Source organism: Sceloporus occidentalis, unplaced genomic scaffold, assembly GCF_023333645.1.
Source record: "Sceloporus occidentalis isolate IW3139 unplaced genomic scaffold, rSceOcc1.0.p SCAF_3, whole genome shotgun sequence".
In the NCBI taxonomy this organism is placed as follows: Eukaryota; Metazoa; Chordata; class Lepidosauria; order Squamata; family Phrynosomatidae; genus Sceloporus; species Sceloporus occidentalis.
This window is the reverse complement of record NW_028316983.1, coordinates 38,910,794-38,934,412: the sequence shown is the minus strand read 5'-3', so window position 1 is coordinate 38,934,412 and position 23,619 is coordinate 38,910,794. Positions and strand designations below refer to the sequence as shown.

Genomic DNA, 23,619 nt, shown 5'->3' with positions numbered 1-23,619 from the left:
AGTTAAAAAGCACCAGTCCTACATAAATCATTCCTTATAACCTTCTGTATGAAAAACTATATATTTATCCCTACTCTTCTTCTCCTCTTTAGTCACTAATTCATAATAGATGCTTGTCAAGTTTTCTGAAGACTCTTTATTGTGGGACTTTGCCAAAAACTTTTATGATATATAGTTTTTACTAGAACTGCTTTTTACATGTTTATTAACTCTCACGGCCAACTCTATGCATTTTTAGCCTGCTCAGATCACTAAGATGCATACAAATTAAGGCATTAAAAAGCCAAGTTATTTGGCACTTTTTTTCTATCAGGACTCCATTTGAAAGGGATGATGTTACATAAAGAACCTGTTGGGAAGGGATAGTTTTATCGCAAGGTGTTTGTTGTAGTTGTTGTTAGCTGCCCTCAAGTCGCTTCTGACTTATGGTGACTCATCTTTACTTCCGAGCAGAGCCCTGTTCTGATCTGCTCAAGAACCCATATGTTCGTCTTCTTGGCAGTCATGGGATTCTAAGTACAGTGGGCCCTTGCTTTATGCGGGGGATCCGTTCCAGACCTCCTCTCCCCCCCCCCCCCACATAAAGCAAAAAACACATAAGCTTGAGCCCCATTATATCCTATGGGGCTCATGCTTGCTGTGTGGCCGTGCGCGCACCCCCAGCCTTGCGCACCATTCGCGAGCCTCACTGGATATAATGGGGCTCGTGCTCGCCGCGTGGCAATGTCCGTGCACAGGGCACTCTCCCATTTCCCAGGGGGCTTCAGCGTATGCTGAAAGCTGTCTATAAGGAGCCCATGTATGGTGAGGACTCACTGTACTCTTCTCCAGCACAGCGTTTCAAATGAGTTGATTTTCTTTGTCTGCTTCCTTCACTATCCAGCTCTCGCATCCATACATGGTTATTGGGAATACAATGGCCTGAACGATTCTGACTTTAGTGCTCAGTTGTGTCTTTGTTCTTCAGTATCTTTTCCAATTCCTTCATAGCTGCCCTTCCAATTCCTAGTCTTATTTCTTGACTGCAGTCTCCATTCTGGTCAATGTTTGATCCTAGATATGGAAATTCTTTAACTATTTCAATTTCCTCATTGTCTAGATTTAATTTGTGTATTTCTTCTGTAGTCATTATTTTTATTTTCTTTATGTTCGGCATCAGACCTGCCTTTGCACTTTCATCTTTGACCTTATAGAATCATAGAATCGTAGAGTTGGAAGAGACCACTAGGGCCATCCAGTCCAACCCCCTGCCATGCAGGAAATCCAAATCAAAGCATCCCTGACAGATGGCCATCCAGCCTCTGTTTAAAGACCTCCAAGGAAGGAGACTCTATCACCCTCCGAGGGAGTGCATTCCATTGTCGAACAGCCCTTACTGTCAGGAAGTTCCTCCTAATGTTCAGGTGGAATCTCTTTTCCTGTAGCTTGCATCCATTGTTCCGGGTCCTGTTCTCTGGAGCAGCAGAAAACAAGCTTGCTCCCTCTTCAATATGACATCCTTTCAAATATTTAAACAGGGCTATCATATCACCTCTTAACCTTCTTTTCTCCAGGCTAAACATCCCCAGCTCCCTAAGTCGTTCCTCATAGGGCATGGTTTCCAGACCCTTCACCATTTTTGTCGCCCTCCTTTGGACACGCTCCAGTTTCTCAATGTCCTTTCTGAATTGTGGTGCCCAGAACTGGACACAATATTCTAGGTGGGGCCTGACCAGAGCAGAATACAGTGGCACTATTACTTCTCTTGATCTAGACACTATACTTCTATTGATGCAGCCTAAAATAGCATTGGCCTTTTTAGCTGCCGCATCACACTGTTCACTCATGTTCAACTTGTGGTCTACTTGGACTCCTAGATCCCTTTCACACGTAGTTTCATTCAGCCAGGTGTCACCCGTCCTATATCTGTGCATTTTATTTTTCCGCCCTAAGTGCAATACCTTACATTTCTCTGTGTTGAATTTCATTTTGTTAGCTTTGGCCCAGCTTTCTAGTCTATTCAGGTCATTTTGAATCTTGATCCTGTCCTCTGGGGTATTAGCTATTCCCCCTAATTTGGTGTCATCTGCAAATTTGATAAGTATGCTCCCAATTCTGTCATCCAGGTCATTGATAAAGATGTTGAATAGCACTGGGCCCAGGACAGAGCCCTGTGGGACCCCACTGGTCACTTCTCTCCAGGATGAAAAGGAGCCATTGTTGAGCACCCTTTGGGTTCGGCTGGTCAACCAATTACAGATTGACCTTCCTTATTAACTGTTCCAATTCCTGAATGTCTTCTGCTAATATTATGGTGTCGTCTGTATATCTTAGGTTGTTAATGTTGCTTCTTTCTATCGCCACTCTTCCTTTTTTTATTCTAATTCTGCTTTTCTTATGTTTTCAGCCTATAAATTAAAAAAGTAAGGTGACTGGATGCAGCCTTGCCTGACCCCTTTGCCTACTGGGAACCACTCTGTTTCCCCTAGTTCTGTTCTGACTGTGGCCTCTTGTCCTTGGTACAGATTTCTCATCAGGACTATCAGATGCAGTGGCATCCCCATGTCTTTGAGTGCATTCCATAGCTTTTGTGATCTATACAATCAAATGCTTTGCTGTAGTCTATAAAGCACATGCTGTGCTAGACCCTAATTTTTTTTATAAGTGTATGCTGTAATTTCATTTTCCATGTACCATATAATTAGTTCATTCTTACAATTTAATCTGAAGCGTCAACTGTCCTAACACACAATTGACAGAACTGTTCCTATTGCAGACAATGATGTGCATTCATTTATCCAACAATGTTTCCCCAAATCTATGCATATACAATAACTTACGTAATGATCAGACAATGTGTTTTAATGAACTATACTGGACATTCCCAGTGAACAGAGTAGAAATTAGTACCAGAATATGAAGGACAGCTGATCATGGCAACTAATTTAAGCTTAATTAATTATATGTTAGCATTAATATGAGTGGGAGGCTAAATTAACTACACATTGTTTTATGCGTGTAGTCATTCAACCGAAAAATCTTTATCATGTTGAATACTTTTATGATTCCACTTCATTAATTAATTCTCCATTTTAACTTAGAATATACTCAGTCGAGGCAAAATATGTAAAACACATCTGATTATTTGGAATTAGCCATGATACTTGCATGTATTCACAGTACCCACTGTTCCCACAGCAGTCATTTAACTTGAGAACCAAAAAAAATTCAAATGAAAGAGTCACTGTTATAATAACTTTAATTTCTCTTGCATTTTACAGAATTCTATGAACAGATTAAAAAGCACCTCCTCTTTCATGAGACAGTTGGTAAAATATTCTGTTAGCAAATGTCAACAGCTTGAGGATCTGCATCTTGCAAGAATTTCACAGACCAACCCAAAGCCAAGCAGCTTTTACAATCTTGCTTTAATACACTGGAAATCCACTCAGGTTGTGAGCCTGTCCAGCCATTTGTGCCCAGATCACTTTTCAAAAATCCAGTGTCAGCCAACCAACTAGTTAGCTTTGGCACGGAGCTGTGCTCTCTTGCCTGTGACAGCCTGGAAACCAGTTTTGATGCTGGCGACAGAGCAGCGTGAATGACAGGTCTCGCACTGCAAAAAATATAATCTGGTGTCCTTCTGCAAGATTGTGTCTGGCGACCGACACGTGTGACAGGTAACATACTCCTCTGGGGGAACAATTAAACATGCTGTATTAGCAACACTTGATTATACTGACAGTTGTAATGAAAATGACATATATTCAATCACGCAAGATTATTAGTCAATATTTAATTGTGTCTGGGCAACAAATTTAGAAAGGCAGCCACATTCTTAAATGAACTAGCACTGTGCAAAGTCATGAGATCTCATGATATAGGACAGTTTATAATGTAATAAATTAATGTCTGATCTGTAAAAAAAAACTATCCAAAGACCTCTTATGTGCTCTTCAAGCATTCATACCAATACCAGAGGTCTTGGTCTGAGTTCACACCTAGCTCAAATACTGTTTGTTAATTTGAAAGAGGGCTTTAAAAGCAAAACAGATTATTGTAGTGCTAATTCTGCTGTAGTTTATTCTTATGTTTATAATTTATATTTATCCTTTATGACCGTTAGCCTGTTTCTTAGAAGGGAAGCATATATATCTGTTTGAAAACTATTTGAGTTATAACACAGGATTTTGAAACATTTCCACGTAAACTAGCAACTTATGGCACTCATGCTTAAGTGCTTACCAAAGTGAAAAATTAAAATAAAAGCAAGGCCAAATACTATACATTTTGAAAAACACATTACCATGTCTATGCCACCATTCAATAAACTTACTGATATATCTTCTCAATACATTTTCTATCTGTTTTTGCTGGAATCGTCCTTTGATTACAAGTTGGTTGTTACCATCTATTGAACCACTATAAAAGAAAAAAATATATAGATTAGAATTGCCCAAGACATAACACACGGTGGCAGAGAGGCTTCAATTAAATTCTCTTTAATGATGAGCATAATATATGAATGAAACTGGTGAGGGAATCTGCATTTATGCTGAGAATACAAATGTATTCCTGCTTAAAGGTGATATTTCTAGAGTGCCACAATTTGGTAATAATAATAATAATAATAATAATAATAGTTTTTATTTATATCCCGCCTTTCCAATTGCATGATCAAGGCGGCTTACAAGACAAGAAACAATAAAATACAAGTAAAACATCACAATATAAAAAGTTTAAAAACATCATTACTAGGGGTAGGAATGGGAATCTATACAAATCACAATTCACTAGGGGCAAGAAAAAGACAATATATTGCACTAATCCGGGGTCGAAAAACAGAGGGCAAGGAGCAGAGAAAAAACACTATTACCTAAAGTGAAAAAGCCAACTGGAATAGATGCGTTTTTAATTGTTTCTTAAAAGAAACTAAAGATGCAGAGGAACGGAGCTCTACAGGGAGCTTATTCCACAATGAGGGGGCGGCGATAGTGAAAGCCCTCTGTGAGGTCCTCACCAAATGGGATTTAGGGACCTCTAACAAATTGGTCCCAGATGTTCTGAGTGTGCGGGGCGGATTGTGTGGGGAGAGGCGGTCCTCCAAGTACCCTGGGCCCAAGCCATTTAGGGCTTTATAGGTCAAAGCCAACACCTTGTATTGAGCTCGGAAGCGAATGGGTAGCCAGTGGAGATCTTTTAAAATAGGTGTTATGTGGTCTGTCCTGGAACTACCAGCGACCAGTCTGGCTGCCATATTCTGCACCAATTGAAGCTTCCGGGTTTGGTACAAGGGTTGCCCTATGTAGAGCGCATTGCAGAAATCCAATCGAGAGGTTACCAAAGCATGTACAACAGTTTCAAGGTCCCGACGGCCCAGGTAGGGGCGCAGCTGGCGTATCAGCCGAAGCTGATAACAAGCACTCCTGATCGTCGCGTCCACCTGAGATGTCAGATGAAGCGACGAATCAAGGAGTACTCCCAAGCTGCGCACCGAGTCCCTCAAGGGGAGCGTGACCCCATTCAGGACAGGCTGACAAATCTCACCACCCGGAACCGAGGGACCTATCACCAGTACTTCCGTTTTCCCTGGATTCACACTGAGTTTGTTCTCCCTCATCCAGCCCATTACCGACGCCAAGCAGGCATCTAGAGGAGAGATGCCATCCTTAGTTACTGCATCAGTCGGAGACACAGAGAAAATTATTTGGGTGTCATCAGCATACTGATAACACCGCGCCCCGTGTCTCCAGATGATCTCTCCCAGCGGTTTCATGTAGATGTTAAAAAGCATAGGGGATAAAATCGCTCCCTGAGGGACACCGGATGTAAGTGCCCTCTTATCGGAGCGACAATCCCCCAGCTCCACCATCTGGAATCTACCCGAGAGGTAGGACCGGAACCACTGCAAAGCAGTGCCCCCGATACCCAACTCCCCCAGGCGTTCCAGAAGGATACCATGGTCGATGGTATCGAAAGCCGCCGAGATGTCCAAGAGCACTAACAGGGACACGCTTCCCCTGTCCATGCTCAGACGGAGGTCATCAACTAAGGCGACCATGGCAGTCTCAACTCCATAGCCCGCCCGGAAGCCAGTTTGAAATGGGTCCAGAAAATCGGTGTCATCCAAGATCGATTGAAGCTGGAAGGCGACTGCTCTCTCGATCACCTTCCCCAAAAAAGGTAGCAGCGAGATGGGCCGATAGTTGTTATGAATCAGGGGGTCTAAGGAGGGTTTCTTGAGCAAGGGTTTAACCACTGCCACTTTCAATTTAGATGGAAACTGACCCTCTCTTAGAGAAGTATTAATGATGCGGTGCAACATAGTCAGCACCGCATCTCCCCCCTGAGCTGCCAACCATGAGGGACAGGGATCAAGAGAGCACGTCGTCTTCCTAACGCTTCGAAGGATCTTGTCCACTTCATCGGTACTAACAAACTCAAAGCGATCCAGTATAACTGGGGCCACGGATGCTTCGGACGCCTCTCTTACAGGACCTGCATAAATACTGGCGTCAAGATCAGCCCTGATCTGAGAGATTTTATCCGCAAAGAAGTTATTAAAATCATCACAGCAGGCTTTAGATGGTACCAGAATAGGGCTCAGGGAGGGAGGGAGCTGAGTCAGTCAGTACCCAAATCAGACTATGTAACACCAAGAGAAAGGCATCATTATCCACAGTGATCATACTTATTTTAGAAAAATCAGTAAAAGAGAACAGAAAAAGTAAAATACATTGTTCAGAGGATATCTTGCCATTGTCTGGACAGGTCATTTCCTAATTAAGAGTGTATTTATTGCCTGCTATAGAAGAGTAAGAGCTGTCCATATCAAAACAAAAATAAAATTGTAATGCTGCTGTGATTGGTCATCAATGTATTCAATCCCACATAACCCAATAAAATCCAAAAAGTAGTAGCAAAGAGGATAATTTCTGCAATAAAATCTTTTTCAGTGTGAAGCATTTAAGAAATTGTAGATTCCAAAGCTAACGGAAGTCACAGTCACAACATTGCAGATTGGAAGTCTTGTAGCTGGGTTAAAATGGAGTAGAAATAGACCTGCAGTGTTTGCCATAAATAGCATATTTCTAAGGCATGGTGGGACAGACAGAGAGTGCAGGTCATGACAATACTGCAATCATCCTCACATTCTGGGCTAGGCTGTGAAAGCAACAGTCAAATACCCTCCACTGTACTTCACTGTTATCTCTCTGTTAACAGGGGGATGTACCATGAGAGCAGTTATAGCAACAGCTTACAGCAACACTGCAGCTATGTAGTTTACTGAAAATACTGAAGAGAACTGGCAATCTAAATCAGTCTGCCTCACCAATCAGGAATCCCCACACATACACGTTTCAAGTTATAATGAAGGTAAACCTTAAATCCCAACCCCAGCAATCTTCTCCTAGGTCAATCCAAACACTAAAATGTGCACACATGCCCCATGTTCCACAGTGTCACTTGCCTAATCCTAAACTACACAACAGGAAGTTAGATCAGCATTATAAGCCAATAAGATGAACAACAACAGACAAAGCAAAGAACTGTTTATCCCATGAGTACACATTTTTCTATGTAATAAGTTTAGTTTTGCCCTGCTGATTCTTAACTAAGCATAAAATGATCAGTTCTGCTTGAGAACTTTACATTAGAATCCAAACACTGCAATGTAATGTCCGCTTGTGGGGGAAAGGCTTTTCCACTCACCTTACAGCAGCAATCACCCACTCACCCAAAGAGTTTCTCCTAAAATTTGGGATTTCACCTCCTGTACAGCATTTTGTGAATCAACAGGGGCAGATGGTAATCAATGAACCTCTCCTTATGTGTAGAAGGGGTTTTGGGTGAGAACAAGATTCAAGGCTTTTTCAACAAGTCAGCTTTTAAAAGACCAATCCTTAAGTTCCAAAAGCATATAGAACTAGTTATACTACACAGTATTTGTTTTTGTTTTTCTTCCTTGTAAATCTTAATTCAATTGTTTTAATAGAAGCAATGTACCACTGTGTAAACATGAAAGGTATCCTACAAATTCCTCTCTGGTGCACTAATAGTATTAACGCTGGGGTGAAAATTGTGCAACCACCCCAAGCTAAAGCAGTGTACTTAATTCAAAGACGGGTGGAAATTGCAGCCCATCTGGAGAGCTGCTTAATTTCCAACCCTATATGGAATGATGCACTACAGGAAGATGGTATCCTCTGGCAACAGTTTCTATCTTTCTTCCTACCTAAACACAGTAAACCCCATAGCCCTTAGAATGCACATTTCAAATCTATAAACATGCAAAAGTAGCAACTTGTGTCTTTTCACTTCCACGAGAGTGAGCTCATCTTTAAAAGCTGATGAAAGCTAGTCCTTAAACCACCTACCAAACGGAGCTAACCGTTGACTTCCATTGAGGGAACAAGGGAATGCAGTGCAGCTGGAAGAGACAGCTACCCCTTTCCCCACTTGCTCAAAATTCTGGAAACCTTCCAGGAACCAGAAGCACAAAGGGAGGTAAAAAGAGAAAACACTTTCCACTGAGCGCACCAGCTCCACTGGAATTAGTCTGAAGTCCTATCCCACAAAATTATGCTTCAAATTGTTTAAAACAGTCAATTTGGTGTATTGTTTTTGAAATGTTCATACAGGTCTTACTATCATATTTAATATCTGTGCTCAGAAAATCCTGAAGGAAATACAATCATGAAAGAATAAACTTTTTTAAAAAGTGTAAGGTGCACTCACCTTGTACCCAATTCTGCAAGCAAAAAGGCCAGGAGATGCTTTGGTTGACGATGTAATCTAAAAACAGAGGTATTACAGTTATCTAGTTACCATCGCAAAACACACATATATCTATGAATGTGTGTGTACACATGTTTATATGAATGGCACTTGCTACTTAAGTAGATAACTCTTATTCATCCTCACTGCATATCATGTAGATTAGGATTCTTTGAAGCATGGTGATGCACAAGGATGAGAGCACAAGCCATTACCCAGGAATTAATCTGTGTGTAATAATATACTCAAGCAGCAGCAATGACATAAACCTTTCAACAAAGACTGTTTTGGCAGATTTGTTTTCAGGATATCTGAAGAGGCCAGAATCAAAGAAAATGAATTATAGATGGAGTTTATAAACACAACACAAGACAACAACTATCAGCTCAATGACATTAACATAAACATCAGATTACATTTTCCAGCAGTAACAGTCTAAAATAACAAAATGTAAACAAATCTCATACTAATAGATGTTTTTAAATATAGAGTACAATATTGCATATATATTTTTAGATGCTGGCTGGTAGATACTTCTCAAGAAAATATTTTCAATGAAGTCTCACAACAGAATTGTCAACATGAAGGTATTTCTGAGTGGAATACAGGCAGGACAATGAGTACCTCAATGTGTAAGGAAGATTTAATTTTTTTAAAAGGACTTATTTTAAAAAGACAGTGTTTGTCTTATCCCAAACTCTCCACACATACATAAGCAAATGACAACTGATTCTGAGTAATAATCTTTTGCTTTGATGCCCTTTACTGGGTTCTCCAGCAATCAATAGTTGTAGTTAGACAATTAACCAATGCATGAAGACACATGACATCATCAGCCCCATTATAATACCAACACCAAGCTTCTTGACCTTCAGGCAGCTACAGAGGTCTGAAGGTATTTCTAAGCATATCTGGTATGGGGCAATATAAATTGTGAGCCTGGTAGCTGATAGATTACACCAGTTTCAGATCACATTCTAGTTCCATTGACATTCGGACTTCAAGTACAGGGTTCCAATCTCAGTGGGAATTTCTCCTGCACAAATGAATGGGGATTCCACAAGAACACAGACGGCATAGTCAATCCACTGAGTGAAGAGAAAATCACAGCTGATTGCTTTGTGACTTGTAATTTCTTGAATCTTTACTGGAAAAGTAGGCAACAGGTGAATTTTATACCTGTACCCTCTAATTGCCATTAAACACTCACAAGCTAGAATTTTGTTGGTTATTCCTAACTAGAGAAGGCCCATTCAATCAATTGTTGACAGGTGAGCAAACAGGTAAGCAAATCGAGAAATGACGGCACTCACCCTCCCTCCTTCTGCCCCAAATCACAATGTAGCTAGACTTACAGTTTACAGATATCTGTGAAGTTGACAAATGATGTTTTCTTTGTTCCTACTCTTACAACTTGGGGAGGTTTCATGACAAATTTTCGTTTTTCACCAGCTACCATATCTGGATTTTTTTCCCGCATAATGTTAAATACACGATTCAGCAACTGAAAATACATGGGAAAGAATATTAGTAAGATAGTAGTAATGAGCTGCTCCAAGTATTGTATTTCTATACCTCTTATCTAAAAACACAGATTATTTTAATGATCAACAAAGTAAGATTTTCCCGGTGATCCTAAATCAATATATTACAATGGAAAGTTTTTTCCTACTATGAGAAACTGGGAAATTTGTACTTTAGAATGCCCTAGTCAAGAAATTTAGAGGAGAGTACAACAGCTCCAGAGTTGATTGTATGCAGACAGCATTCTCATATTCTGTCCAATATTCAGACGTGGGAGTTAGAAGAAGGACCAATAGTAAGATCCATATCATCTCTGTAAATTAAACATACAGCCCAAATATGACAACAATAAGTGAAGTATCTCATTTCAGCTTCATTTAGGGAAAAAAAACTGATGAATACATCAACATGGACTATTTAACATGGAAGAACTAGGGCCAGACAAAAAGCGACAAAAGTGAATTCAGTGTGATCTCTGTGCCCTGATCTCTGTGTCCTCAAAATGTCAACCAGCAATCAAAAACTGTAGCACAAAGGTGTGAACTCTCCTTGAAAATGGAAAGACACAAGAACTGGGATGAAAAGTTTCTAAGATCTTGTATGGCCATCTGTGCCTCTTTTTAACAGTCATGCCCTGCATTTTTAGGGCTACAGTAATTTATTACTCTCTCTTTTACAATTATTAGATAGGGAAGCATAGCAATTGCAACTATTGAAAGGTTGTTCATTCTATGCAATATCACACTGGACAAAATGAGGAGCTCTTCTTCACTCTCCTCTCCCTCTTTTCCAAATGAGATCCTGCCCACATAAACAGTTAGTTTAACATAGTATTACAATAAAATTTCTATACTACTGATGAACAAATGCAGGTTTTGTGTCCTCTACCAATGCTATCTCAGTAGGACAGAAAAAGTCAGCAAAAAACTGTTGTTCTCTGCTCCTGAAAACAACAGAATGCCCCCAACCAGCTCAAAAAAATAACAGAAAGATTTGCAACCAGTTCCAGTTTGGTATGTCATGAGGGTTTCATTTGTTTGTTTTGCACTTTGGGATTTAGCGCAGCACACAGTGCATCCTAGGTGGGAAAAGATGACCACTAGGTCTTCTGAAGTTGCCCACTCCTGTTCTATGCTTATAACTCATCTGTCCTCCAGTGAAGGGGGAAAGAAATTAATCTGCTGTGGTGAGGAAGAATTGTTATTGTAAAATTTTTGATACAAAGTTGACAGGGATGGAAATAGTATTTTAAGATTTGGAGTAGAGCAGAGAAAATGGGGATTCCCCTGCCAAATGAGAAACCTCCTGATGACCTTTTTTGTGCCCCACCATCATCTTCAAAGACTGGTACAGCTTTCACCCAGTCCAGAGTCACCTTCTTCCTGATACATACACCCCAACCGTATGGCTATGTAATGGCTGAGGGCAGCTAAGGATGGTCACCAAATAAGTTCCAGCAGGCAGTGTAAAACAACATCATCCTTTGGTGGGCATTCTTTATCACCATGCCCCAGTTATCAGACCAGCTATTTATTAACAACTGGCACACAACAATATAGACATCCTATGAGACCTCCCAGAGGCCCTCTGGAGGATGGCACCATCATCATGCACCAGCAATAGTAACACTGCCAATGATGATCCCCAACTGCCCTGCATCCACGACCACCACTACTGTGCCAGGGGAGGCAGAAAAAGAAATGAGTCAGGGGAGGCTTTCTGTTCGCTGATAAAATGTTTCTGAAGACAGGATATTTTTTTGAAGATGTTCCCATGGGCAGAGAAAATTGATTGAATTATTTGTGTGTACACCCAATGTGCGGAAATGAATAATTTAAATTAGCACATTCATAGAATCCTGCCTTGAATCCTGAGCTGAGAGAAAGGTGGGGCTATAAATCAATTAAATAAATAAAAATAAAGCCAGGTTTCAAGATGGCACAGGGCATGTATGACACCTTCAGGAAGCAAAAACAGTTAATCTAGAATATGATCTCACTGGGGGAAGACTATCATGAGAAAAGACTTGATGGCACACAACAAAAAAAAAACTGGATTGCAAATGAGTAATTCATGGCATCTTGATTCACCTCTGGAGCAACCTTTCTCAATCCTTTTACCTTGAAGGAGTCCTTGAAATGATTTTCAGGTGCCAGGGAACCCCTGTATAAAAATGTATCTATAGCTTAAAAAAAAATTCAACTGTAATGTCTCGCAGAACCTCTGGTGAACTCCCAGGGAACCCTGGTCAAGAAAATATTCCATGTTACCTGAAATGAAGTTTAACCATATGTTCCAAGTCTTACCTTAATCTGAAACAACTATGAGACTCACTATGTTAATACACTCTCCTCAAGAGAAGCCACAGGTTAGAGACAGACATCAGAACTTTTTAGAAACTATTTACCTCATCATATGTGTAGTCCCTCTCTGAGCCTGCCCACGCAGGGCCTGACTGAGAGCTAAAAGAGATTCCATCATCTTTTTTGCTGTCTTCATCCTCCAGGGCTGCAAAGGAAAAAAGATCTGTGAGATTGAAGGAGCTGTATTCCAGCTTGCATACCACAAGGTGTCATTTTCTTTCTGAAGTACAGGATGCAAAAAATAATTTAAAAAATATCAAGCAACTAATAGAACAGCTGAAGCCATTCACAAAATAAATAACTTAACAGAATTACTTAAATTGGTGTAAGAATACGAAGTAATAACTACTCTTTAGTATTATCAGGAAGTAAACCTGGAATGTGGAGTGAATGTATAACCGGAGGGAGGGGAGAGGGGTGTGGAATGGGAAGGAAGGAAATTAAAGGGGATATAGAACAGGAAACTTTGTATGCAAGTTGTGTAGGTGGGAGGCTTGTTATAAACAAATAATAAGAAGTGAAGAGGGTGGAAGGAAGTATGGAAGAGTAAGGGGAGGAGAAGTATGAAAGAAGGGAAGAAAAAGAAGAGGACACGCACTATACATGGCTTCAAGCTTACTCTACCGTGCAACAATTAAAGAAATGGTACGTGCACCCATGGCGTGCACACTGCCCTGCACCATGAGCACGTGCCTCATTGTTTGCAATGGGGCGCAGAATTCCCCTTACATGTGGAAAGAAGGGCCCACTGTAGTTACTATTCATCCAAGATTGTTCATCTGATGATTCAAATAAAATTAATCTTAATTGAAATTTCTATAATGGAGTGCTTTATTCCATAACTAACACTACCTCTCTATAGCTATACTGAGAAAAATCCTTTTCAATACAGACCTCTTCATCTACCCTTTCCAAATCCTATAGGGAGGGACAAGATACAGGATGGTATCCAAAAATTCACTCCACTACCCTCACTGCACCCAAATGGAATTTTGAGCAAGAAAGAAAAGGGAGAAGGAAACATACCATTTTTGGCTCTTCTCAGGGCCTGAAATTGTAATGAGGAAAAGTAGTTGTACAATGAGGTGCTAGATGGAAAGGAAATGTTGAAGGTGTCATGGAAGCATTCACACAGACAACTCTCCTTTGCCTCACAAAAATGTGTTAGACAGTTAATCATTAATATATTTTACTCATACTCTTAAAAACTGTTGGCTGCATCCTTTCAAAATTAGCAAAATGATACAAAATTACCTTCATCTTTATCCAATATTTCATCTTCATCTGGAAACTTCACAGTCCTCTTTTTCTTCTTCTTGCCAAGCATGATATCAAGATCATCTTCTGGTTCTACCACTTCCTGCACATCACCCTCAATTTTCAGATCCTTTAAAACAATGCACAGGGGACATGAACAGCATAACTGATAAATGAATGACAGTAAAAATATTATACCACAGAAGTTATAAAATATTATTTCACTTATAATCCACCTTTCTCCCAGGTGAACCACCCTAATGCATTGTAAAGGGGACACTAAAATTAAATCTACAAAGTATTAAACATTCCAACTGCACACATACCTACTTAGGAGTAAATCCCACTGAACTCAATGGAACTTAAAAGGAGGTTTTGTAAACATTTGTGCTGCATGTTAATAGCAATAGCATGTAGATTTCTCTACCGCTTATCAGTGAACTCAGCACTCTCTAAGCCAGTGGTGGTGAACCTATGGCACTCAGAGCCCTCTCTGTGGGCACGTGTGCCATCACCCCAACATAATTTGCCAGAGTTTGTTACTAGAAAGCCAGAGGGACACGGCACTTTGAGATAAATAAGTGGAGTTTGGGTTGCAGTTTGGGCACTCGGCCTCTAAAAGGTTCGCTATCACTGCACTAAGCAGTACACAATCTGTAAGCCAATTGCCACCAACGAGTTGGGTATTCATTTTACCGACCTACAAAAGGATGGAAAGCTGAGTCAACCTCAGGATCAAACTCACAACGTTGTGGATGCAGTACTGGCACTTAACCACTATGCCTCCACGGCTCCTTTTAAAGCACCTTTGCATATTAAAAATGATGTAGGGTTTTCCCTCTGCTACTCGAATACTGAAGTATATTACCCATCCTTCAAGAGAATTTCTGGGATGCCTAGTTGCTATTCATTTGTGACCTTTTTGAACGGATCTAATTCAGACACAAACACAAATATATATATATATATATATTTAAACCACCTATCCAAATTCATACATTTTACAGGATAGGGTGATGTTGCACAATAAACAATGCATTGCATTGCAATGGTAGCAGAGAAGAAAATGAAAACATTGGACCTCAACCCACTGGGCTGCTTTGTACTATGGCTTAGCACGAGAAAAACCAATCTATCCTTCCCTCAGACTCACGCACTCTACTCTGTTCTGCTGGCTTAGGTGTAGGGAAGAAATCAGAAGTTTCATCTTTATATAAAGAACATTTGAGCAGAGCATATAAACCCTAGGCTGTGGTGAATTTTAACTATGGTCAGCAGAAACAAGTCAAATCAACCACTGTTTGTCCATATTTCAGATATGCCAAACTGCAGTTGATTCAAAATGAAACAGAAGTTTTGAGCTTCTCTTTGGTGGCATCCTATATTTTTACTCTGACTTAAGGAGAGCTGAAATTGTAAGAGAAGTCAAATATGGTACTCACGTTAATGGAGCTGGATACTGCCCAACACCTAGTCCAGTGCCTAGGGTCATATAGTTTAATCAACTAAATCTTTACTTGGTTCCTAGTGCTGAGAATGAAGAATATGCCTAGCCTATTTTTGGAGACCATTTGGGTGCTTTGTTCTATAATGACAAAAGAAAGAACTATTGAATATGGCTATTTTGTCTAAAAATGAAAGGGGGGTTATATTTATTAAGTGGTTAGTTACACTTCCCACGGTAGCTTCACAAAGACATAAAAAGGTTCTAACAATGAGCAAATTTAAATTTAACAGATCATTTAGGAGAGTATACTGCCATTCCCTTCTCCTTTTGTGTCATGTCTTCTTACACTGTAAGCCTGAGGGCAAGGAACTGTCAAATTAACTATTTGCAAGCTGCTGTGAGAGCATTTGTTTCTGAAGAGCAGGTTATAAATAAAATAAATAAATAAAATAAAATAATTAATACACAATTCACTACATGCTGTTTAGTTTGGCTGCAGCGCTATTACACGATTTAATATTAGTTTCCTCTCTTACTGAAATACGATCCAAAGATTAAAGCTAAAAGTTTTTTCCATGTATGCAGGAGCATCTATTATGATGTGAGTAACAAGCAATTCAAGAAACCAAGCAAGCTATTTAAAGCATGACCTTTAACCCTATGTCAACTGACCTTTATACCCTCTTCTGCTTCATCTATATCAAATATCTTTTTTGTTTTCTTTTTCTTTTTCTTTTGATTGAAGAAAGTTAAGTCGTCTAAGTCATTTGCTGCATCTGAAAATCAAAAGCAATATATTACAAAGCTGTCAGAAGGTTAGCAATTATATGACAAGTCTGGAAGAAAATGTATTCAGCAACAAAATCTAGTTCCTAATTCAAGAAAGCAGACAGTACACAACAGACTTTCACTTCCTTTTGTGCATTTAAAACTCACATTTTAAAATTAGTGGATTTTACCTCCATTACAATGCAAATGCCAGAACATATGGATATGTTCCCTGAAAAAAATTATTCTACACTAGTACAGCAGTGTGAAAAACATTATTTATGCCAGGGTTTGGCAACTTGGTGTACACTTCAGGTATTTGGAAATACAATCCCTGATCATTATCAAGGCTCAATTTGACTATAAAACATCACATTCCCCAGTAACTTCCAGTTCAGATACAAGTCTGGGGGACAGAACTGAGAATCAGCTACAACAAGAACTGGTTCTCAGTTTTAAAAAAGTGCCTACATTGTTGCATGCTGCATAGCATGCCTCAGGATCCATTGCTTTAACAATCATAACCAAGATAAAAATGAAAAGTGCGGTTTGGGATAGGTTTGTCTTGGTGGATTTTTGGAATCAGATTAAAAATGAAAATAGCACAGTGCGAGCCTAACCAGGGAATGTGAAAAATTAGTTCCCAATCATGAACTAGGTTCAAAAAGTAAGATGCTTACAACTAGTTGTACAGAGTATAAGCATGAAGAAATGACTAAGAAAGAGAAGGAAAGCAACCCTTCTGTATCACATGTTGCTTCTCAAACATCATTCAGTAGCCATTCCACAAGACAGCAGATGAGTGAAATGTAAAAGCAGAAATGTAAGCACCTCTAGCTATGCAGTTGGGTTTACGAGTCCCAACTAAAGCAGACCTGTTGACTCAATTGCTGAATGATAAACCATCACTTGCATAAATTCCACTGATTCAACAGATTTAAAAGAGACTGCAGGGCCTGTCATGTTTTTACTGATCTCTGAAATCTGATGTAAGAGCTTGCATGAATGAGGTATCAATGCTATAGATAAATTAAGCTGGATCTTAAATAAAAAGTACCTGTCCTATTTAATGACCAAAATATATGTAGTAAATTGGTCACTAGAGCTGCAATCCTTTGCAGTGTTAGATGTGCTGAAGCCCAATGATTTTATTAGGTTTAGGTGTGCAGAAGAAAAGTAGATAATTTTTATTATGCCCTTTACACCATCGGCCCAAGGACAGAGAACACAGGAGTAACTTGCCCAGATTTGCCAGATATTCATCATACTACTTGAAACAAGAAATCTTGAAAAACATTCAGAATCAAAAAGTGTGATGACTTTTTTTACAGACAATGTTTTGAAGAAGACAACTGATACTACTTCTAACAGGTATTTTACCTTTTTTCCTACTGTCCTCTTCATCAGCTTCTGTATCTTTGTCTTCCGCTGGCTCTGGTTCCACTTCTTTCATTTCTGATAACTGTGTTTCTTCTGTTTGTGTATCTCCTCCCTCTTCATCAAGCATAAAAGGCTTCTTTTTCTTCTTCTTCTTCCTACTCATAGTAGGATCAAAAATCATCTGAAAGAAAGAGTATTTTTTTAAAAACAACTTCCTAGGATTTTTAATGAGAATTCTCTAGTTTTAAGGCCATCTACTATGCATATTTAGGAAACCATTAAACAAAGCTTTCCACCTTGATATATTGAGTAAATTAGGCTAAATTTGAAAACAATATAAATGAAATTGGGTTTTATAATGAGAGAATATAATACAACGTCCAAGGTTTCTTCCAAATGAACTTGGGCGGGTTACAAACCGCCATAAAATACGCACCCCCCTAACCCTAGTACGTAGTCAATATGTATAATATGGTGGTGGCTGTTCCACACGGCCACTGCCATACTGACGTAGTGGACGCTGTGCGTCCGCACGTCGCGCAGTGCTTATGACATCGCGAGTGCGCCATTGGCGCCTCGCGGTATCATAACCGCACCGCAGGAAGAAGCTCCATTTTGGAGCTTCTTTTTTGCTCCGCGACAGAGTCGCGCAGTTTGGCTGCTGCGGCTCCCTCGCGGAGCAAACAGCAGCGCCAGCAGACCGCCGCAAAGCGGCAGTCTGTAATGCTCCTAAGAAAATCCATTTCAAGAAGTATTGATTCAAAGTAGAAACAAACTTCCCTATGAGTAAAAAAAAAGAAGAAGGAATTTCCTATCTTCACTGACAAAATAAAGAGATAAGTTTCTGCAGGTAAAGCAATGCCCACGAATTTTGCTGCAAGTGATCAATCTTTCCCAATCCCTCTCTCCCACTCAGATTCAAATACAATAATTTGAATAGATCAGAAACCTCAACAACAGCATTTTGAACTCTGGAAAACAAACACACTTAGTTTGAGAGTAAGTCCTAGTATACTCAATGAGATTTTCTTCTAAGGTCCAAAACACACTGCAGAAATAATCCAGTTCAAGACTGCTAGGGAATCCTGGGAACTGTAATTTATTATGGCACCAGAACTCTCTGACAGAGAAGGCTAAATGGCTCACAAAACTACAATTCCAAGAATTCCCTAGCACTGAGCCAAGCCAGCTGAAGCAGTCTCAAATTGGATTATTTCTGCAGTGTGTTTTGGACCTACGTGAACATTTTTTTTGCCTGAAGACAATTCTGAACACAGTAGCCAAAACTATGCAATGACAATTTAATCAGTTTTCTTCTTTTGAGATGAGTAATAAAGGGAAATCTCATCATAGTACCTAGTTAAACTGGACTTTTTAGGAAAATGAGACAGGGCAGCTAATGCTTCCTGAATGCACAGTGCCTCATAAACACAAATGCATGTGTGTGCACACACACAAAAATTGTATTTAAAGAAGAAAAGTAACCAAATATTTGGCAAATTTAATATGGAAAACTACTACAATATATGTTTACACTATTCTGTTTGGCAATGAACTGAAATTTTAAGACAATGGCCCCATACAGACAGGCCAAAATAAAGCTGCTTCGAGTCACTTTGGAGATATGCTGTTCAAATGATGCATGCGTCCTAAGAGTCCGGAAGCCGCACCAAAGCCATGATCCAGTCCTAAGGACTGGAGTGCAGCTTTGGAGCAACTTCCAGACTCTTAGGACCCATGCATCATTTAAACAGCATACCTCCAAAGTGACTCGAAGCAGCTTTATTTTGGCCTGTCTGTATGGGGCCTACATTCTCAAAACTGTATCAACTTTAACACTAGTTTTATTTAAGCGAGTCCTTTGCCTATGCTTGATGAGACCATCTTACTATGTTAGCTGAACATCTTTCTAGATTCCTTCTCATAGTATACAATGCTGAGAAAAGAGATAGTCTTTTTCTTTAATGCTGTGACATTAGATTGGTTCTACTACTATTAAAAATATGCAAACCTCACATGACTAAGAATGCATTTGCCACTACACAAAAAAGCATTTTCTCCAAAGGTGTCAACAGTGGACTAGATGTACTTATCAAAAACATGCATTTAAGGCATACTTGATGTGACATTTCAGTTGATGTCCATAAGATATTACCTTACGAGGTACAGAATAGATTTCTGCACAAAGGCTTTAAAATATTATGTTATCTGTAATTCTGGGGAAATTTAAGATTTTGCCAGCACAGTTGTACAGGATCCAGTACATTTACCACAGGAATCAGCAACAAAAACAATGGTAATAATTAGTGCTTCGGATGTAAACAAAGCTATGACATATAGTACTCTGCCACATCAAACTGGAGTAAGAATTCATTAACAGCCAGAAAGTTCTTCATTTCTTGATTATTGATTCTGCATTACAAGTATTTATTCATCACACTTCTGCCCTGAAGGACACCCAAAGCAATGTACAACAAACCAGATTAAAAACATTCTTTAGAAGAAGATTTAAAATATTATTAAAAGTCAGTTTTAAAAGATAAGAGCCAAAGAGAATAATTACACAGTATTGGCCTAACAGGCACCAAATCCCATCTGATCTTGGAAGGTAAGCAGGGTCAGCCCTGGTTAATACTTCAATGGGAGTATTAATATCAGATGCTGCCAACTATATTTCAGAGGAAGAAACTGGCAAAACCACCTCTCGAGTATTCCTTGCCTAAGAAAACCCTATGAAATGTATGGGGTCGTCATAGGTGACTTGTGAATGCACACACACTGGCTGGCCACCTGCTAGCACTACAAGCATGAAGACAGCCTTGGAAAGTAATTCCACAACTGAGAGAATGCCACAGAGACAGTCTCTTCTGATGTACTCACCAACCTGGCATTTCATATGTATGTATTGCCACCACGGTACACTATACCTGCAAATTTAGAAATGTGGGCTAACCCCTCATGTTTGCAACTTATGACAAGATGAAGCCACAGAAGACTTTTTGGTGGCATGTTTTGAATAAGGCCAGAGACTGGCAACAGGGCTCAAAGTTTATCTTAAGCAATTAGTGACTAAGCAGCAAGGAGCCATAAACCCCCTAGAAATCCACAGTGTATGGAGGACTGAAGTTTCATTGTCTTCACCCAAACAGTTTTTGTTGTTGTTCTTGTTTAACACAGCTCCAACTTGCATCCTTGCAAATTTGTAAGTTGTAAACCAGCCTTCCCCAAACCTGCTGCCCCTGCTTCTGTTATGGCCATAATGTTTTGGCCACAGACAATAGGAGTTGTAGTCAAACACATCAGGTTGGAGAAGATGGGTACAAACTATAAAATCTTTGGAACCCAAATTGTGTAATACCACTGCTACAAACAATCCAGTATAGCAACTGTTCCTAAACTGAATCCTATCAAGCAAAGTAGATATAACCAATGCATGATATACAATGCATGATTTTAACAGAACAAGAATGCACACAAATTTAAACAAGAGCTATCATACCCTTATTAGAGAAGATTAAACACTCTTACATACAATTAGCAGTTTACTAAAGCTTAAATTTAAAAGCCACTCCCAACTAGAGTAGACCCATTGACTAAATACACTTTAAGTGCAGGTTTACCGTCCAGCAACTAATCCAATGGATCTACTCTAGTTAGGACTAGCAACTGGGGCTGCATAGCAGAAATAATCCCGGTTGACATCACTTTAACTGCCTTGGCTTAATGCTATGGAATTCTGGGAATTGTAGTTTTGTGAGACATTAAGCCTTCTCTGTCAGGGAGCACAACAAACTACAAATCCCAGGTTTCCATAGCACTGGGCCATGGCAGTTAAAGTGGTGTCAATGTGGATTATATCCGCAGTGTGGATGCAGCCTGGATTCAAGCCCAAATTATTCCAAGCCTGTATACTTCATAATGCCCTCTCAACATATGTTTTATAAATGATTAATCCTAACCCAAAAGGGGTGCATGGGTCTCAGGGTATGACCTGTTACAGAAACACATGTGAATTCAGTACTACAGCCACAAAATAATCTTTAGGTCCAAAAAGGTAGCAAAGAGTCTGGCATCTTGGCCTTGAACTATCCAAGCAGGAACAAAGGCTGCCAACTGCTAGTATTCCCAATGGAAATATAACACACCTATTACATATGTAGGCATGTTTTGTTTACATACCATTGCATCTCTATACTGCTCTAGTTCATGAGGCAAGACAAAGATGTGTAATACATAATAAGGAGGGAGGGAAGGGAAGGAAAAGGGAATGTGGCAGCACCTATAAGACTACAGTGGGCTCTCTCTCCGCCTTCGCTGGGGAGAGGCATAGGACCCCATGAAAGTGGGGAAACTGCAAATAAAAATTGCTATTTTTTACCTGAAAGAACCCTTCTCTAGGCGTTTGTAGGTACTCTAATACAACTCTATGATCAACATCTGCCAGCAGTTGATGATGAGAGAAGTGTTCTCTCTAGCAATCTTTAGGTCCTCCAGTGTTATTTCTGCAAACGCTGCCCAGAGTCAAGCTGCAAGACCTAGAGATTCCTAGACAGCACATAATAATCAAATCCATGAATAATCAAAGCCGCAAATGTGGAAGGCCGACTGTAATTGTTTTTTGTGGGGTTTTAAGGATGAGCTTTTGTGACTATAAACCCACTTCTTCAGGTGCAGTACAGAGTGGCATTAGAGACTCAGTTACAGAGTGTATTTATAAAGCTAAGGCAGTGAGTGGGTCAGAATCTAATAGGCTCCAGAAAGATGCATCATCCTTTTTATGTTGAAAGAGACTAACACAGCTACTTCTTTGAAAGCCTATCAACACAGACAGAAGCCCTGCCTTCCTGAGAAGAAAGGAGAATTAAGCCCATGCAGAGCCTCACACTTTGTTGTTGGTGTGTACCTTCCAGTCGTTTCTGACTTATGACCCTAAAGGTTTTCTTGGCAAGGTTTGTTCAGAGGGGGGTTCGCCTTTGTTCTCCCCTGAGGCTGAGACAGTGCGATTCAAACCCTGGTCTCCAGAGTCGCAGTCGCAATGCTCAAACCACCACATTACATGGGCTTAACAAATGGGGCCTCTCAATACAGGACCCAAGGCACCCAGCTCCAGACTTAAGCCTGACTCTCTGCAGATATGCGCAACCATTATCTGCCCCATTCACACATCCACACTGGAGGGATAACCCGGTTTGACACCGCTTTAACTTGTTGTCTGGCTCTTTGCTATGGAATTCTGGGAGTTGGAGTTTGTTGTGGGGCCTTCCTTCTTTAAGCTCTGCTCCGCTCTGGGCCCACAACAAACTCCAACTCCCAGAATTCCATAGCAAAGAGCCAGACAAGTTAAAGCGGTGCTAAACCGGGTTATCCCTCCAGTGTGGATGTAGCCAGAGAGCTGCCTCGCCTTCCCCAGCCCTCTCCGAAGAGGCCCGGCTCCTGCTCACATGGCGCCGGCGGCGGCGGCGGCCTGGGGCCTAGGCGCGCGTCCCCTGCCTCCCCTTCCTCACCTCGTCCCCCGACATGGCTCCGGCCCAGAAGAGGCGCCCAGGAGGCTCTCAAAGGCTCCTTCCTTCCTTCCTTCCTTCCTTCTCTCTCTCTCTCTCTCAAAGACACTCAGGGGCCACTCCGCCAAGCTCCCCTTTCCTTCGCCTCGCCGCGCTCAGCTCTTGCATCAGCAGCAGCCAGGAAGAGGCGGAGAAGGCGCGGCGGCTACCCCGGATGAACGCATGCGCCTTGCCGTCTCCCTGTCTCTAGGCCTCTCGGGATTTGTAGTCCCTGCCAAGTGCGCATGCGCAGCCGCCATTTGGAGGCGGCCGGGCTGCAGCACGTGTGGCTCTTGGGGAGGGGAGGGGGTATTGTGACGTCATCGCTTATGTATGTGAAGGGGATGATGATTGAGGGATGTTGGTTTTTATTGTTATTATTAGCCCTACATGGCATTTTATATTATTATTATTATTATTATTATTATTATTATTCTATAAATGAAATAATGTTATTATTGTTATTATTTCTCCATAAGGAGACAGTGATAATTATTTATGTTATTATTACCCCTACATTAACTAATTACAGTAATATAATAATAATAATAGTTGTTATTATCATTTCCCCACAGAGAAATAA

The 23,619-nt window shown here is 40.3% G+C and overlaps 1 protein-coding gene across 1 annotated transcript; it reads right to left on the bottom strand.

Annotated features, from left to right (window-relative positions):
- Positions 1–3,220: 3,220 nt before the first annotated feature.
- Positions 3,221–23,190, bottom strand: EIF2S2 (eukaryotic translation initiation factor 2 subunit beta). Its single transcript, XM_089514076.1, has 9 exons — positions 23,001–23,190; positions 17,497–17,677; positions 16,021–16,124; positions 13,899–14,031; positions 12,689–12,789; positions 10,113–10,261; positions 8,719–8,775; positions 4,316–4,401; positions 3,221–3,672 (listed from the first exon to the last, which is right to left on the bottom strand). Exons 1-9 carry the CDS (start codon positions 23,013–23,015, stop codon positions 3,497–3,499), a joined length of 1,002 nt encoding a protein of 333 aa, XP_089370202.1. The 5' UTR covers positions 23,016–23,190; the 3' UTR covers positions 3,221–3,496.
- Between the last annotated feature and the right edge of the window lie 429 nt (positions 23,191–23,619).